Below are 15421 nucleotides of genomic sequence, written 5' to 3'. Positions count from 1 at the left end.
GTGTGTGTGTGTGTGTGTTTATATGTGCTCAGGACGATAGGGACTTTAACCTAAGTTTTATATTGTGAACTGATGAGGCATTTCAGGACATGACAGGGACACGGAAAAGTAAAATGACGAGTAGTGTAACAGTTTATTTCCTCCAGGGCAAAATAAAGGAATGTGCAATGCATTGCTTTTTGGGGGGGGCTAACTATCCCAACACTGGACTACACTGACCAGTCAGTGATGTCATGATGGCTACTCCCTTCTTTGATTTACAGTTTATAGTGCCACCTCATACCCTTCCCTTTAGCTACAGCCATGGTGCCCTCTGTCTCATTTTACTTGCTGTGTATTCTCTTTATAGGATAAGCTAATGTGTTTGCACTGAGGATCATTACAACCAACTTCATATTATAAAATTAAACATGAAAACAAATAGAGCACACAAATAAAAAAAAGAAAAGATTATTAGAACTGTGTTGGATGATTATTAGAAGTAAAAATAGAAGCCTGTATATTTCAGTATAATCACCTCGCTTCATCATTTTTTCCAACACTATCATCTTTAAAGCGTTTACGTCATAAGGTCTTCCCGGAATACTTTTGGTGTTTTCAGATTTTAGTGGGAGTGGGAGTGGTCTGGAAAGGACCAGAAGAGGGCGGTGCTAATCTCTTCATATTCCCAAATGTCAATGAAAACTCTCCACAGCAAAGTTGAATCCTGAGGGGTGGAGTGGAAATAATTGAAGAATAATGCGTGCCGAGGATTGGGATGAACTAGTCCAAGCTAAGCCTGCAGAGGATTTAAACACGACAAAAGGCGGAATTAAACTCAGCATTTCTAAATGTCTGTTGTAGCAGTTTTATAACAGGGAAAGGACGTTATTAGCAAATGGGCATCCTTAGATGAAGCACTTGAATGCGCCTTCTTGCCTTGTTTTACCTTATGCAGACTTACAGCGCAGTCAGGATGAGGCTGTGGATTCTGTTGCTCATTTTCCCGGTGAGCGCATCCTCTCCTCTGTTAGCCGGTGAGTATGAACCTGCTTGGTGTTTCTTTTCAGTGTCATTTAAGAAAGTTGTTTAACTGTTGGAAAATGCTAGCTGGATCTCCAATTACTAATATCCCAAAAGTAAACACACACTTTCTCTCCCCAGTAACGTCTAAAGCCAGGGATCACCGCTGTTCTGGACGAGCCTGCAACCCCCGCATGGGCAACTTGGCCCTGGGTAGAGTGCTGAGCACTCGGTCGGTGTGCGGCTTCAACTCCTCGGAGCCCTTCTGCTTCTACAGACAGACCTCCGCCCCCCGCAGCAGCAGGGGGTCTTGCTCGGCGGCAACGTGCAGCCGGTGTAACTCTGCCATCCCCAGCCAGGAGCACCCTCCATCTGCCATGAGCGACTCCTCTTTCCGCCACCCTGACACCTGGTGGCAATCTGCGGAGGGGGTAAAGGAGGAGACGCTCCAGCTGGATCTGGAGACGGAGTTCCTCTTCACCCATTTGATCCTGGTGTTCCGCTCCCCACGCCCTGCTGCCATGGTGCTGGAGCGCTCCCAGGACCGTGGACGCACATGGAAGACCCTCAGATATTTTGCCAGAAACTGCGACGAGACGTTTGGCCTGGTGGAGGGGTCACCAGTTGGCGAGGGTGGGGCAACTTGCACCTCCAAGTATTCAGGAGCTTATCCTTGTAGCAGAGGAGAGGTGAGTGTTGTCCTGAAATCTGAGTTATGTGCTTATGGAGTTATGGAACTTTTCGGATTTACATATCTAATCAAACAAGTCATCTGAAGTCGAATCATTTTGAAATAAGCCTTGAAAAGGGGAGAAGAGTGATGTACTGTAGCTCAGACAGAGATCTGGAGGGCAGATCTGGAGTGTCATTTCTGAGATATGACAGGGATCACATCAGTGCTGCCAGACATCCCAGCACTTCACAGCAACTGCTTCACCTTTGTGATTTATTTATTGGCACTTTATTAGCTGCTATCACACAAACTACCAACCAAACAGTTGACCAAGCTTTGTAAACTAATCTCCCTCTCATGGGCCGTGCCTTCAAGGCCTCAAGCTGCTGTGATATGCACAGCTACAATATCAGAGTTCATTTTGACACTTTTTTTTTTTACACACACAAGCCATATGCTGCCTTACCACCAGCTATGTTTCATTCACAGATCGACTCTCGCTGGACAGAGTAAAGATTTGTTTTGCTCTAAATTTGCCTAAGAACATGTTGGGAGGTTCTGGTTGGATAACACAATGAATATATGGCTGATCTCATAATTGCAGTGCATTTGCCTGAAGTGTGTGTGTTGCCAGTATGTGAGCTCTGCTTCTCATCCTTTATAATTAGCGTCCCTTCTTCTGCTAACACTCAAAGAAGCCCTGAAATGTTAATTGTTGAAATGAATATTTAGAGTCAACCTTGTTTTTTGTTGTTGTTTGTTTTTGGTAAAGAGATGAAGTAAAACGTGCTCCTTATAAATCAGCCTTTTCAGATTGCACATCAGATTCTGTATATTTACCAAGTGCGTGGTGCCACAGTGTTGCACAACCATTCTGACACAGCAACAAGTCTCTCTCATGCTCATGACTTGTACAAACCTTAGCAAAGTAATCACTCCCTCATTTTCAGCTTCATATTTCTATTCTTGAGGTTCTCTAGAGTTCTCATTGTCTCATGCTGGGCCTCGGTACGAGCTCTCAGTTTGTTTGCTGTCCTTTAGTTCCACTCCCTCAAATGGTTTCTGCAAGCGTGCCCCTTGCAAACAGATGGTTTAAACAGCAGGTGACTGTGTGGGTTTTGAAGGAAAAGTGACAAAATTCAAGTATGCTTCCAGAAAAACATATAATTCACTTCCAGTTGGCTCAACATGTTTAAAAATAATCTGTATGGGCTGGAAAGGAAAGGCCATTTGGAGAGGATATTGTAGTATATAGTGTATTTTATACACAGACTTGGTCCATAGATATTAAAAGTGAATGTTTTGAGCCTGTGATAACTTCCTTCTCCTCTGTGTGACTCACAGTTTTCATCCCTGTTCTTAGAATTCAGAGGCGGGCTGAGATTATTCGTCTAAACAATCAACATTTAACAAAATGTAACGAGGGAGAAGAAGAACCATACACTGATGTTCACATTTAAGCTACTCATGTATTGCTGTAACAGCAGCTGTAGCACAAGCGTGTGAGGAAATCCAGGCTGGTGCCTGCTTTTACAAACTTAATTTATGTTTGGTCATGATCCGTCAGTGCATCTAAGATTGTTTTTTTAATACTTGTTAGAGAGGTTTTTGGAGGTTTTCACATGTGCTGCCCTTCATCCTCCAGGTGATCTACCGAGCCTTGTCGCCCTGGCACTCAGTGGATCCCTATGGCCCGGCTGCTCAGGACCAGCTCATGGTCACCAACCTGAGAGTCCGTCTGCTGCAGAATCAGCCGTGCCCCTGCCAGGCCAAGCATCCTGGTGCCTCTGCCCTCCCCACGGATCATTACGCCATCTATGATTTTATAGTCAAAGGCAGCTGCCTTTGCAATGGACACGCCGACCACTGCGAACCGGCCCGTGCCCACCTTTCCGGCACACAGAACATCAGCAACATGGTGAGCACTCATTGAGCTTGAGTTTGTGAAACGGTTTGCAGGTACATGACAACCCACTAACAAAAATGCCCCCTTGTGAGAATGTACTCAAATGTTGTGTCACGTTGAAATCTGCTGATGCCCCCAGTTTGTCTCGAGGTTTGTGATGTGGTTTGGGTTTGGGGTTTTGTTCCCACCACTCCCTCGTTACCCAGCTGTGTGCTGGTATGTGCTGCTGAAGTGGAGGGCTGCAGTGAAGACTGAATATTAAGCCACAGCTTTACCTACCATTACAGGGATTTAAGGGGGTGGAAACCTTAATTATGGTATTCGGCCTAATACTTTAACAGCCCATAGTCTCAGTCATGTTATTCTCTTAACTGTAAGTGGAGTATAGAAACAATAGTTTATTGCCAACACAGCCTAAGAGGTGTAGACATGTTGCACAGTGTGTAAACACTGTCAGCGTGCATTTAGATGCCACTATGTTGCGATACTTAAGAAGGAGGTTGGTTATAAGTACATTAGGTGCTTATTACAATGTGCATGGTTGTTTATGTGCAGCATCAATTTTAGAAAATGGATCAACAATGACTCCAAAATACACATTTATTTAAAATGGCTATTATTGTGTATAATTAACTATAAACAGCTAAATTAACAATTTCAAATTGGTCACATGACACATGAAGTCATAACTGATCTCTAAGCGATGTTCCTTTAGTGCATGCAGATACAATAAAACGCTCAATAACTGTTAAATTCTCTCTGTCTGGTGCGTTTGTCCGGCAGGTCCACGGCAAGTGTGCCTGCAGACATAACACGGCCGGCGAGCACTGCGAGCGCTGCGCACCTCTCTACAACGATCAACCCTGGCAGGCCGCCAACGGCATCACGGGGACGGCGCACGAGTGTCAGAGTGAGTGATGGGGCGAGAGAGTGAGATGCATCGTAGGACACGCGGCTCGTTGGCTTATCGGGAAAATTAATTTAGCGTCATAAATCACACGCAGACCTTTTAGATGCTGATGCACCGCTTAAAGAGTGTCACTGGGGTTCAAAGTTGAGAGGTGAGCTGATTAAAGCGTCACACTTGAATGTTTCTTTTCTTTTCCCACGCTCGTCTGAACAAAGAGTGCAAGTGTAACAGCCACGCCAGGAGCTGTCACTTCAGTCGAGGGCTGTGGCTCGCAACGGGGCGACGGCGTGGCGGGGTGTGCGACGACTGCCGCCACAACACGGAGGGCCGTCACTGCCAGAGCTGTAAGAAGGGCTTTTACAGAGATCCCAGCCGACCAAAAATGGCACCTGACTCCTGCAAAGGTAAGACCCCACAGTGTGTCTTTGTTTTTTGGCCTTAAACCAAAACTTTAAACTCTATTTGGAGCAACGCCAGCTGAAAAGTCCAACTAAGAGTTGCAGAATTTGCTATTTGGAGGGTTTTGATTTTTCTTTTTTACCCTCTGGATTAAAGCACATTGATCTCCTTGATAAGGGGATTTTGCTCCAGCACCTTCCTAAGTCACTGATGAGACACTAAGCAGACTTCCAGCCCGCTCCTTAACAGGAGTCTCTGTAATTCTTGCTTAAGTTGCATTCGAGGTTTCAGAGTGTGGCTGTAATTGCAAACAGTGGAGGAATGTCTCCACGTTTTTCCCCATTGTTGCCCTTCAATCCTTCCAAGCATTCTGCAACATTCTTTCTTACACAAACTAGAAATGAAAAAAAAAATCAATCTGTCATGTCAACGAGCCTTCAGACAGCGAGCCGAGGGAGTCCTTCACTGTTTGTTTTTGCTGCATCTGCTCAAAGCACACTGACTACATAACATACTTCCGACTTGTCGCTTGTAACGAGTGCAATGATAAAATACAGCTGATGTGGAAGTTCAGAAGTGTTTGCTACAGAGATGTTAACACGCAGTTCTCTTGTTCTGTCACTCTCTCCTGCACAGCCTGTTCTTGCCACCCTGTCGGCTCAGTCCACTCAGGTGGCAGCACTCTCTGCAACCCTAACACCGGGGAGTGCACTTGTAAGCCCGGTGTCGGAGGCTCCTACTGTGACAGCTGCACGACGGGATACTGGGGGCTTAATGAATACGGCTGCCGTCCGTGTGACTGCACGGGGGACTGTGACCCCTACACTGGTGACTGCATTTCTGGGTAAGAGCCAAGACTCAACCATATGTATTAATGGAAATAAATCAGGTGATTTATGCTGGGGAGTTTGAGAGCATACTGGGTTATTAACTGGCTCTGACTGGTTTTACCTCTGCGGCACAGCTCAGATGTGGAGGTCTTCTATACAGCCAGTGGCCACATGGGACACAGCAGCAAATATAGTGAGACGGCACTCTTTAGGGTAGAGGAGCTTTTCTCTGCACTGCACCACTCCGGTGAGTCACAGGTCACATCACGCCAAACACTCTGCGTGCTCATCGGCCCACATAGATGCAAATAAGGCTGCTTTCATCTAACAATCTATACTTCACGGTGAAATTATGTGTATTAATCTTGTTATCTGTTTGACTTTCATTTTCCAGAGAAATGTGAATGCATAGAGGTAACCCTTGGCAACCCTAAACTCTTCTGTGCTGCAGAGTTTGACTATGGTAAAAAAAATGTTTACATTTATTGTAAACCTGTGAGAGTCAATCTTAACAATCTGAATGATTTATAATGAAATGCTTGATGTCTTGAGGCCAGGATAGGGTTAGGGTCTCATATTTTAAATCATTTTTGCACATGACCTGTGGACAGTGTCAAGATAATCAGGTCCTGTCTCACAGGGAGCACACAGTAGGACAAAGTCCGCTTCAGACGTGCTCTCCTGACTTGAAGTGATCAGTTTGGGTTAGGTGAGGCTGCTACCTGGAAAGAATGTGCAGAAGGCAGGACATATGACACCCGATGGCTCAGGGGGGAATTCACTAGATAATTACCTTCACCTTTGACGCAAGACACCATGCAAATCAGTAAAATTGGACATCGTGCGGACTTTGTCTACGGAGCTAGCAGGTTAAACATTTCATGATTATGGCACATCTGACTGACCACAGGTACCACCCCATATCTTAAATTACATGCCTTAAAAAGAACATATTTTCATAAATGTGAGGAAATGTTCCTTCAGAACCAAAAAACACGTTAGAAAATTCTAATTAGAGCCTTATTAGTACTACTATTAGTCAACACTTATATTCTAAACGATTAGAATGTTTCTCACATGGTTATTATTTGTTTACTTCTTTTGGTCTAAATCGCTGTTTTCTTGCCTCGGCAGTACTGGTGGCAAAGGTGATGTCAGCCCACGACAAAGGCTCTCACGCAGAGGTGAAGGTCAAGGTCAAGAAGGTGTTGTATCAGAACCCTCAGATGAAGATCCAGAGGGGAAGTGTTACCCTTTACCCAGAGTCCTGGACCACCCACGGCTGTACCTGCCCCATCCTCAACCCAGGTCAGCTGCAGCCGGCTCCAATGAGAAACTTTATTGCTCACGATGCAGAAGTGTATAATTAGTCGACTCTTGAGTGCACAAGAGTGCCGGCTTTGTGCAGAGTGAAAGATCCCTGTCGCCTCTCACAGAGGCTTTGAGTGAGTGCCAACATCCAAGCATTACTCATTTAAATTGGACATTTACAACTAAAAGATTAGACACACTTCTCTGTTATGAGACTATTTCACGTCTAACACTCCACAATAATCGCTTCTGCTAAGCTAGCCAGGGAAGCGCGGTATTTAACTTGTTATAGCTAAATGATGTACATTTCCATAGTCATTTTTTTTCTCTTTTTTCTTCACCCTGCTGTAGTGGCATTCTCAGCAGATCTGAAACACATTGCTTTTTTCCCCCCTTCTCCACTATAGGATCTGAGTATGTGGTGGCTGGTCATGAAGACTGGAAGAAAGGCCGACTTATTGTTAACACCAAGAGCTTTGTTAAACCTTGGAAGGCAAGCCTCGGACGCAAACTCCTCCACATCCTCAGAAAACACTGCGGCCACTGGTAGGGAACCGCCGAGAAGTGCAGTGGACGCAGCTGGCAGCAGGACTGTCTGAATTAGGCCTCACTTGGACATGAAAGTGAAACCACTGCCTATTTCTTTTATTTTTTTTCCACGGTCCATGGTCTCAGAACAAAAGGGGGAAAAAGCTATAGGACTGAGGTTGTGAACCTGTGATAAAAATAAGCATGTGAGAGCAGATACCTTCCAGACTACAGTCACTGTAGGATCAAAGAGAACAAAGCAGACCGTAAAAACCTTCATCCGCACAAAGCTGTCTGAATTGTATTCCTGTTATGCTGTGCCTCAGCTCATAAAACTTTCAAGATTATTTATAAAGCAGCAAGAAGTGCATATTAAATACTCAATTATACTTCATTTCCTGGCTCGATTTCCTCGCTGTCGGAGCTCACGAGCCAAAAAACAGTCGCGTCCTGCTGTATCCACTTTATGGAAGACTGTTTACTTTGAAATTTCGCAAAGGCACAGACTGAATGATCCGTGTCGTCACACAGATATTGCCGATAAATCATGAACGAGTAAACATCAGGCAGCGTGTGTGGAAGAGTACATATGCTAGATGTCCTTGGTGGTGAGTCTGGGACTGTGCAGGTCAGAACAAGTAACTCCGGGATGAAGGGAGAGGATGAAAAAACATTAAAGGAATCAGACGGCTTAAATCTGAGCAGCTCCACTTTACTCTGGGCCACTCGCCCCCCTGCTGACTGATGAGAACAAAACCCTCTCTGCATACAACAGGCTAAAACACTTGGGATTTGTTTGCTCTTATAGCCAGCTTGCTACGAAAGGATTTCACCTTCTTTGGAAGACCTGCTTCCACATGAGGAGGATTCGCTTGACAAGACCTCCCTTAAGTCAGCCCTGCAGGAGGCGGTGCGTGTTTGGGTGTTGCAAATGCTCTCTGAACATATGCTTCTCTTTTTGGCCTGTGACTCCTGCTGCCTCAAAATAAATATGTATTAAAAGCCGGGGTATTAATGGACATCACAGTGTATCAGATCCGGAGTCCACAAGCCACTTTAGAGCCAGCCCCCGGTTAAGAATAGGCCTGGTCTGCTGTCTCCAAGGAGAAAGGACAAACTGTATGAGGGGACACGATGCATTCCTCAGCCATAGCATCATCACCCATGCCCTTGTCTGAAAGACTTTGCCAAAATAAGAGAAATGGACTGGAAATTTTCTTTTAGAGGACAAGGTGGTGATTTTTTTAAATTTTTTAGGGTGAATTAATGTGCTCTGTCGTCATCGTGATGCTTGCAACGCTGTTTCTGTGTCCTGTCCGTTCTGTTTCATCTAAACTGCATAAACTAAACATCAGTGTGCTCATTCTTAATGCTTCTGGGAAAAATCGGTTTCATTCCTCGGTCACATTATGCAGAAGCACCAGGCTATGAATAAACAGCCTGATGTGCCTTACTGCATCATCTTCACCAGCAGAGGTGGCTGACTGATATTTAACCCATGTTTGAGTACCGCCCTCCGTTGGTTAAAAGAGAGAAATACACATGTACGTGGTTAAAGTTTGACATCATTTGACATTTTTGCTTACTAGCTAAGAAAAGAGGGAGCAATATAAGTGGAAACAATAAACATTCACTGTTGTAATGTTTATTTTTGGTCAAACTCTTTCTTAAGACGGAGGTTTTTCCTCAGGTTTCAGCACTGCAGCACAGCCTGCATTAGGTTTTGGAGTAGTCTTCCTAATAAACTGTAAAACTGCTGTGTATCGGTGATGTCTCTAGAGCTGCCAGAGAGCTCCATGAACTTGAATGCAGCATTGGATGCAAGATTTATAACAATTTATTTCTTATAAAACTGCCTCAAATTAAAATAAAGCAAAGAAATGTAGAAGTAGAAATATTTGATAGCGGTTTCGTTTTCCTCACATGAGCTTAACAAGGCAATAAAGCACAGCATGTTCAGGCAAGGTGCGAGCACCTAAACCTCCTTTTTTTTGCATGATTCTTTTGCATAAATCTCTTTTGCATATTATCTAAAAGCAGCACATCAAAAAAAAGCTAAAATGACAACGCTGAATCAGTTAAAGATATGCCCTTTTTACTATTGGCTTGATCCTTTGGAGAGAGAGAAAAAAAATGAAACAAAACTATCTAAGCTAACTTCATGAGAGTCTTTTTTTTTTTTTTTTGCTAAAACAATTATCTAAAGGTATTCAAGCACTGGAAATTTAGGTCAGAGAAATATTGCATATTTGCTGTCAGTCTGAAGAAGTCTGTCGTCTCCTGGTTCGTTGTGGATTTTGACGCATGCTTAGTAGTCGTCGCCCCGGCTCACCACCTCTTTGCATGTGGGCCTGAGTAGGATGGTGTGCTCATACTGGGCGGTGTAGCTGCCCTTGATGTCGCAGAGAGGTGGGTACGGGTCTATGATGCCAAGGTCGCACAGATTCTTCAACGCCATGAGGTACTTGCTCTCTCCCAGGCGGTCCAGCCAGCGGCGGCAGAATGCCAGAGTGCCAAAATTCTCATTGATCACGTTCAGCAGATGTTTAGCCCTCGGAAGTCTGCGGTGTTGGTGGCGACCCGGAAAGAGAGGTGAGAGAAACGTGACAAACTGGAGATTGAAGAAAGCCACCGTATAAAAACATAAAGCACGAGGCGATGAGGTGAAAACAGAAACCTTATTGGCACGTGTCCCACGTTGAAGTTTTTCATGTAATGCGAGCACTCCATGTCATCGTGGACAGCGCCTCTTCCAGTGCTGCCAAATGTCTCGATGGCATAAGCTTCACCTTCCTGAGAAGCAGCAAAAAAAGCAAAAAGAGACGAGGACTTTAAAGTGCAGAAATGAAAGACTGTTAGAGCAGGGCAGGTGTCATTGAGCACTCATAGGACAAAAGCACTTTAGAGGGAGGAGGGGAGGCTGAGAGCAAATTTAACAAAAACCTCAAGTTGTCAGCCGATGACATATTCGTGTGGAGTCTATTAAAGGGCGGTAGTGCTCTTTTCAGCTGTTGATTGGTCGGATCTCACTGGCACTTTGCGTCTCTATCAGCACGTGACTGCTGTCGGAGTCCCCCGTGGTACGAGCTGATAGCACTGAGACGCCCTTTCTCGCTGCACCGATAATCAGTCAAAGTGCTAGCAGTCCCCGTGGCACACCCAGCTGCCACTCTCTGATCACAAAGAGGGTAATTGCCCTTTTACACCAACACACTTTAGCTAAAAATACAATACACAAAGCTGCCACATCAGCATCAACCCCTCCTCAACTCTCCTGGAACCATCAGGTGAAAGGCTTGACGCAGCAACTTCCCAATTAAAATGCCCACTTCTGTCCAAGAAAAACCCCCAGCCATGCACCACAGCTGTGCAGCCAGGCACAGGCTCACTTTAGTTCCCTGCATAATGCGAAGCCGTCTTTCTCCTTGGCCCCGTTAATGAACTCTTGATGCCCACGATTGAAACGAGTGGCTGGTGTGCTAACACGTGTTGCAACTCGATGGGGCCGCTAATTCCATTAAAAAGTGTAATTAAGGTGCTTAGGAGGGTGACCGAGAAGCTGTTAAAGCGGCGAATTGGAACATTTCTCCAGACCCCGTCGTAACCCTAACCAGCCACATGTTCGTCCAGTTGCACTTAAAAATTAAAAAGGGTCCATTTGCATTCACGCAAGGTCAGTCAGGTGGAAAAGGTTTAATTTCAAACGCTTTAGTAAAAAAAAAAAAAAAGAGGTCTGCGGTTTTTTAATTTGGGCCCCACAGTCTAATCCACGTGTAATCTGTGGTAAATGGTGTACAAACCTCCATCCTTGTGGCTTCTCCACCTTTTACGATAGGGACCGTCTTCCCTGAGTGTATCCTGTATTGTCCAATAGAGTGGCCGTTGAGATTCCTTACCGGCTTCACTGTCAAGAGAGCGGCACACAGAGGGTTTCATAAACAGGAAGCAGCTCTAAGCCTTGTTCGTGATTAAAAAGGATGAAGCATGGCATCATTTTTATTTTACCTTGATATGTTTTCCCATCTATCTCCACTTCATAAGACTCCATCACCTCCTGAATGGTCTCGCCAACATCGCACAGGCGCACATCAATTCCGGCGAACTGGGACAGATCAGAGTTTGCACACACACGTCAGTAAATAACACGCCATCCATCGCACACTGAAGGTCTGGAGAGTAAGAATCACATCCCACTTCTTTTTTTTCTGATTTTTGAGGGGGAACTAACTCTGAATAAGTGAATCGTATACTGACAGCCTTAATATATCCATTCTGAGCATCATCAGGTAACATCAGGTACCAAAGTAGTCACATTTAAGTGAGACATCATCTTTTTCCAGCCACATGTTTAATAAAAAAATATAAATTCTCGTTTTTTTGCGTTATGCGCTCTTCAGTTGCTGTATATCCATGCATTTCTATTTTACACTTGATTGCTTTTATGCTTTCTCACTATAAGATTACATCAGATTTTAACCGTGTGTCCCCTGCAGCTGGCAGGAATTCAACAGCGTGCACATTTTATGTCACCCTGAATTATTACACGCCACTGTACGTTATGATTTGTGCCGTTATTTCAGAGTTATCGTCACCCGTTATCACAGTTGCATTTCAGACTAGATATGAATTATAACCTAAACTGTGATCTGGTTTGATGATTCTCGTTTCTTTTCACAAGTCTTTGTGTAAGCACGGTGCATGGGAGGACGGGCCCTATTACCCTGATGCCAGTGTTGGTTGCGTCTCTCACAGCCTCCAGCAGTCGGTCGTACTTTGGATTGAAAGTGAGGGTGAAGGCACAGTCTATTATTCGACCTGAAAATACCAAACAGTTTGGTTAGTGCCGGCAGCGGCTAATTATTTTCATTTTTTTACACTTTTTTTTTTTTGCAGAAACATTCAGCATGTATTCATCCAGAAAAAGAGGACGTTAATTAACTTATGAGAACAGTTTATTCCAGGCGGCCAGAATCATAAGGCAATCATCACTCCACCGTGCCAAATGGGGAATGGGAGACCGTAACTTGAAAAAGCACTTAAAAAGTTATTAGCGAGCTCTCACCGTTGATGTGCGTTCCAAAGTCAATTTTGCAGACGTCGTCGTAGCGCAGCACAGTCGGGTCTCCGGCGTTTGGGGTGTAGTGAGCTGCGCAGTGGTTGATGGAGCAGCCTGTGGGGAAAGCCAGGCCCGCCTTTAAGCCATCTTCTTTGATGAGCCGCCTGGAGCAGTCTTCCAGCTTCTCACTGACAGAAGCAGAAAGAAACACAAAGAGGCAGCAGATGTTAGAGAGAAGCCAGGTAAAACATTCAGAGGAGAAAAGGTGGGAGCAGATCCTCCCTTTCTTTCAAGGTCTTAATAACATTCTCATCTTCTCAGACCATATCAATAACTCTCAAAGACAAATCAGCGTGTTTCTCACCAGATCTCTATCATGGTCATCCCTGGTTTGATCCAGCTCATGACATACGCACGGACCTGCCGGTGTGCCTCGGCCGCCTGCCTGAAATCATTCCACATTTCCTCGTTAGCCCTGTCCAGGGCCCGCTTCTCCTCGCTGGTGGTCCGCCACGCTGCGCTGCGCCTGGGGGTGGGTGCAGGGGAGCACCACGGAGAGGAGGCACTCATTATTTTCTCATTATACAAATGTTTGTAATGAGGCTATGACACATGCTCCCTGAAAAAAAAACACTGCACGGGTGAAAACAGTGCTGATATTTTTAACTGCAGCAAAACATACTAAAAAAAAGAGAATGGATTTACATCTTTACTGGAAACACGATCAATTAGTATATTATAGCCTGTATGGATAGGCGGAAAGTGGGACCTAAGTTAAATGTAGGAATGCCACATAACGGAAGACGGAAGGAACAAGGTAGAGGTCACACACACCCGTCTTTTGATGGGGGATATTCACACTCCTCTCCCTTTGGAAAGTCTCCGTTGGGATACAGCTCACAAATAGGGACTGAGGGAGGGTCAGTCTGTCCCTTCACTGTGGCCCAGATACAGAAAAGGCGGAGCAGAGGAAAAAGCAGCAGGAGAGGGGAAATAAAACACGTTAACAAGTTATGAGCCCTTGTGCTCATGACATTGATATTTTGACTTTAAGAGAACAATGCCTGGCATTCTGGTACAGCAAGAGAATTACAGTGCTGGGGAAGTCATTCATATCGTCCTGTCTGAACAACATGCAGTTTTGTCCGACTGCATGTTGCAATACTGACGACTAATGACATGGATTTAAAAAAGACAAACTGCTGTTGTGCTCTGTTTGCAATCATCTGGTGTTCCAAAGCGCTTTCAACGCAGTGACGTCTGTTTTCGAATACACGCCGATGCTCAAACACAACCGCAAAGCTTTTACTGAACGATCTTTCAATGCTATCAACAAATGCTACATATCTACTTAATATCTTAAGTGTGCGTGTGTTTGCTTTTTAAATGAACAAACAATAAGAAAAATCCTCTTGCTGAGTGAAGAATTTAAATTCTTGGTGCATTTTGGTGCGCTACGGGAAAAAAAATAGCTTACATCCTTTCTTCTTCTTCTTCTTCCTCTTCTTTTTTCCAGCTGAGTTCTCTCCCTCGTCCCCATCTGTTGAAAGCATCATTAGTTTCAATACAGTTTGCAAAGTGAGAAATATCGACAGGCGTTTGGGCACAATTCCCGGAGTGCTACTGAAAATCAAATATCACATTGCAGATATGATCAGCTGAATTTCACAGTGCACTTTCTGGGACTTGAAGTCCAGCAGCATGACCGCTGCAGACAATGATGCTGATAGTGGGCGGCTGTAATAAGAAGATACCTTCTTCTCCATCCTCGGCCCTTTCTTTGTCCTCCAGCGTTTGCTGTTCCAACTGTTTTGTCACATCACCAACACCTCCGGCGTCTCTATCCCCCTCAGCCTCGCTTGTCCCTGCTGCAAAGTCACACAATGCCGTGCATGCATGTGCAGGTGAACATGCACGTGCATGCACGCACACACACATACACAGAGGGAGTAAATTATCTGTGGTTCAGAGTCCATTCAAGAAAGTGCATCTACCATGATCTGAACTTGGCAGGATGTGTGAATAATTTCTTGCCTTGAGAAGTCAGTATCCTCAAGGGCATATGCAGCTTGCAGCATTATGACATTTAGCCCTTCATAGACAGAGCTGTGAGGACCACGCTTGACTTAGGGCAGCTTCAGCAACTTAACCTTTTGGGATTTTACTGCTGATGAAGCAGTAATGCTGCAACTGGCAACATGTCATCGTATTGCACTACAACTGTGGGTCTATTACATAATTTCACGCAGATTATGTGGAGAATTATAGGATCAAACATATTTAATCTGGGCAAGTTACATTTATTCCCCTCATATCTTCAAGTGACAGCTTCCAATCCATTTTTGACGTTACATTTCATTTTCGGAGTCTGTCCCGTTTCCAGATGAGCGCCCTCAGCTTCAGCAGCAGCCGCTGAGAGTTGGGACATCTGGACAGGAATACCCTCTGACAGGTTGAAAAAGTCTCATGTCCAGTACACTTAATGCTCTGCACAACACCGAGCAGTAAGGGGAACATTTTTTTTTTTTTTCTTTTTTTTCCTAGGATCCTCTAACCGCAAAATGCGCTCCTTACCTGGCGCTGTGGTTCTGCTCCTCTTCTTCTTTCTTCTTTTTTTCTTTACCGATTCCGAGGCGTCCGCTTCTTCTCTTTCCTCGTTCAAGTCATCCCCATTGAGAAGTTGAGGCTCCACTTCAGCCTGGAACTGTAGCTCCGCCATGATCAGCGGCTAAGAGACGAAGTGACGCATAAGCTGCTGGGAGCCTCCAGTGGTCAAAGCAGAAAAGTGTGCTGGAGGGAGCTTCAG

General features: G+C 44.8%; 2 protein-coding genes across 2 annotated transcripts; one reads left to right on the top strand and one right to left on the bottom strand.

Moving 5' to 3' along the window:
- Positions 1-690: 690 nt before the first annotated feature.
- Positions 691-9562, top strand: LOC102204564 (netrin-4-like). The gene is made up of 10 exons (XM_005728099.2): positions 691-1016; positions 1144-1691; positions 3321-3593; positions 4365-4491; positions 4707-4895; positions 5527-5734; positions 5855-5967; positions 6115-6183; positions 6855-7028; positions 7439-9562. The coding sequence occupies exons 1-10, from the start codon at positions 905-907 to the stop codon at positions 7579-7581; spliced, it is 1956 nt and encodes a 651-aa protein (XP_005728156.1). The 5' UTR covers positions 691-904; the 3' UTR covers positions 7582-9562.
- Positions 9563-9637: 75 nt separating this feature from the next.
- Positions 9638-15377, bottom strand: LOC102203415 (methionine aminopeptidase 2-like). Its single transcript, XM_005728094.1, has 11 exons — positions 15190-15377; positions 14370-14483; positions 14093-14155; positions 13450-13552; positions 12980-13141; positions 12622-12803; positions 12280-12374; positions 11565-11661; positions 11360-11463; positions 10237-10352; positions 9638-10120 (listed from the first exon to the last, which is right to left on the bottom strand). The coding sequence occupies exons 1-11, from the start codon at positions 15332-15334 to the stop codon at positions 9868-9870; spliced, it is 1434 nt and encodes a 477-aa protein (XP_005728151.1). The 5' UTR covers positions 15335-15377; the 3' UTR covers positions 9638-9867.
- Positions 15378-15421: the final 44 nt, after the last annotated feature.

This window comes from Pundamilia nyererei, unplaced genomic scaffold (assembly GCF_000239375.1).
Source record: "Pundamilia nyererei isolate P.nyererei 1_Seehausen unplaced genomic scaffold, PunNye1.0 scaffold00027, whole genome shotgun sequence".
Taxonomy (NCBI): Eukaryota; Metazoa; Chordata; class Actinopteri; order Cichliformes; family Cichlidae; genus Pundamilia; species Pundamilia nyererei.
The sequence above is the reverse complement of the archived record's forward strand: the minus strand, read 5'-3'. Positions and strand labels throughout refer to the sequence as shown.

Coding starts and splice junctions, on each gene's coding strand:
- LOC102204564 (XM_005728099.2), top strand. CDS start 905: ATGCGCCTTCTTGCCTTGTTTTACCTTATGCAGACTTACAGCGCAGTC. Junction 1,692..3,320: donor ATCCTTGTAGCAGAGGAGAG/GTGAGTGTTGTC, acceptor TTCATCCTCCAG/GTGATCTACCGAGCCTTGTC. Junction 5,735..5,854: donor ACTGGTGACTGCATTTCTGG/GTAAGAGCCAAG, acceptor TCTGCGGCACAG/CTCAGATGTGGAGGTCTTCT.
- LOC102203415 (XM_005728094.1), bottom strand. CDS start 15,334: ATGGCGGAGCTACAGTTCCAGGCTGAAGTGGAGCCTCAACTTCTCAAT. Junction 14,484..15,189: donor GAGCAGAACCACAGCGCCAG/GTAAGGAGCGCA, acceptor GTGACTTTGCAG/CAGGGACAAGCGAGGCTGAG. Junction 14,156..14,369: donor GGCCGAGGATGGAGAAGAAG/GTATCTTCTTAT, acceptor TGCTTTCAACAG/ATGGGGACGAGGGAGAGAAC.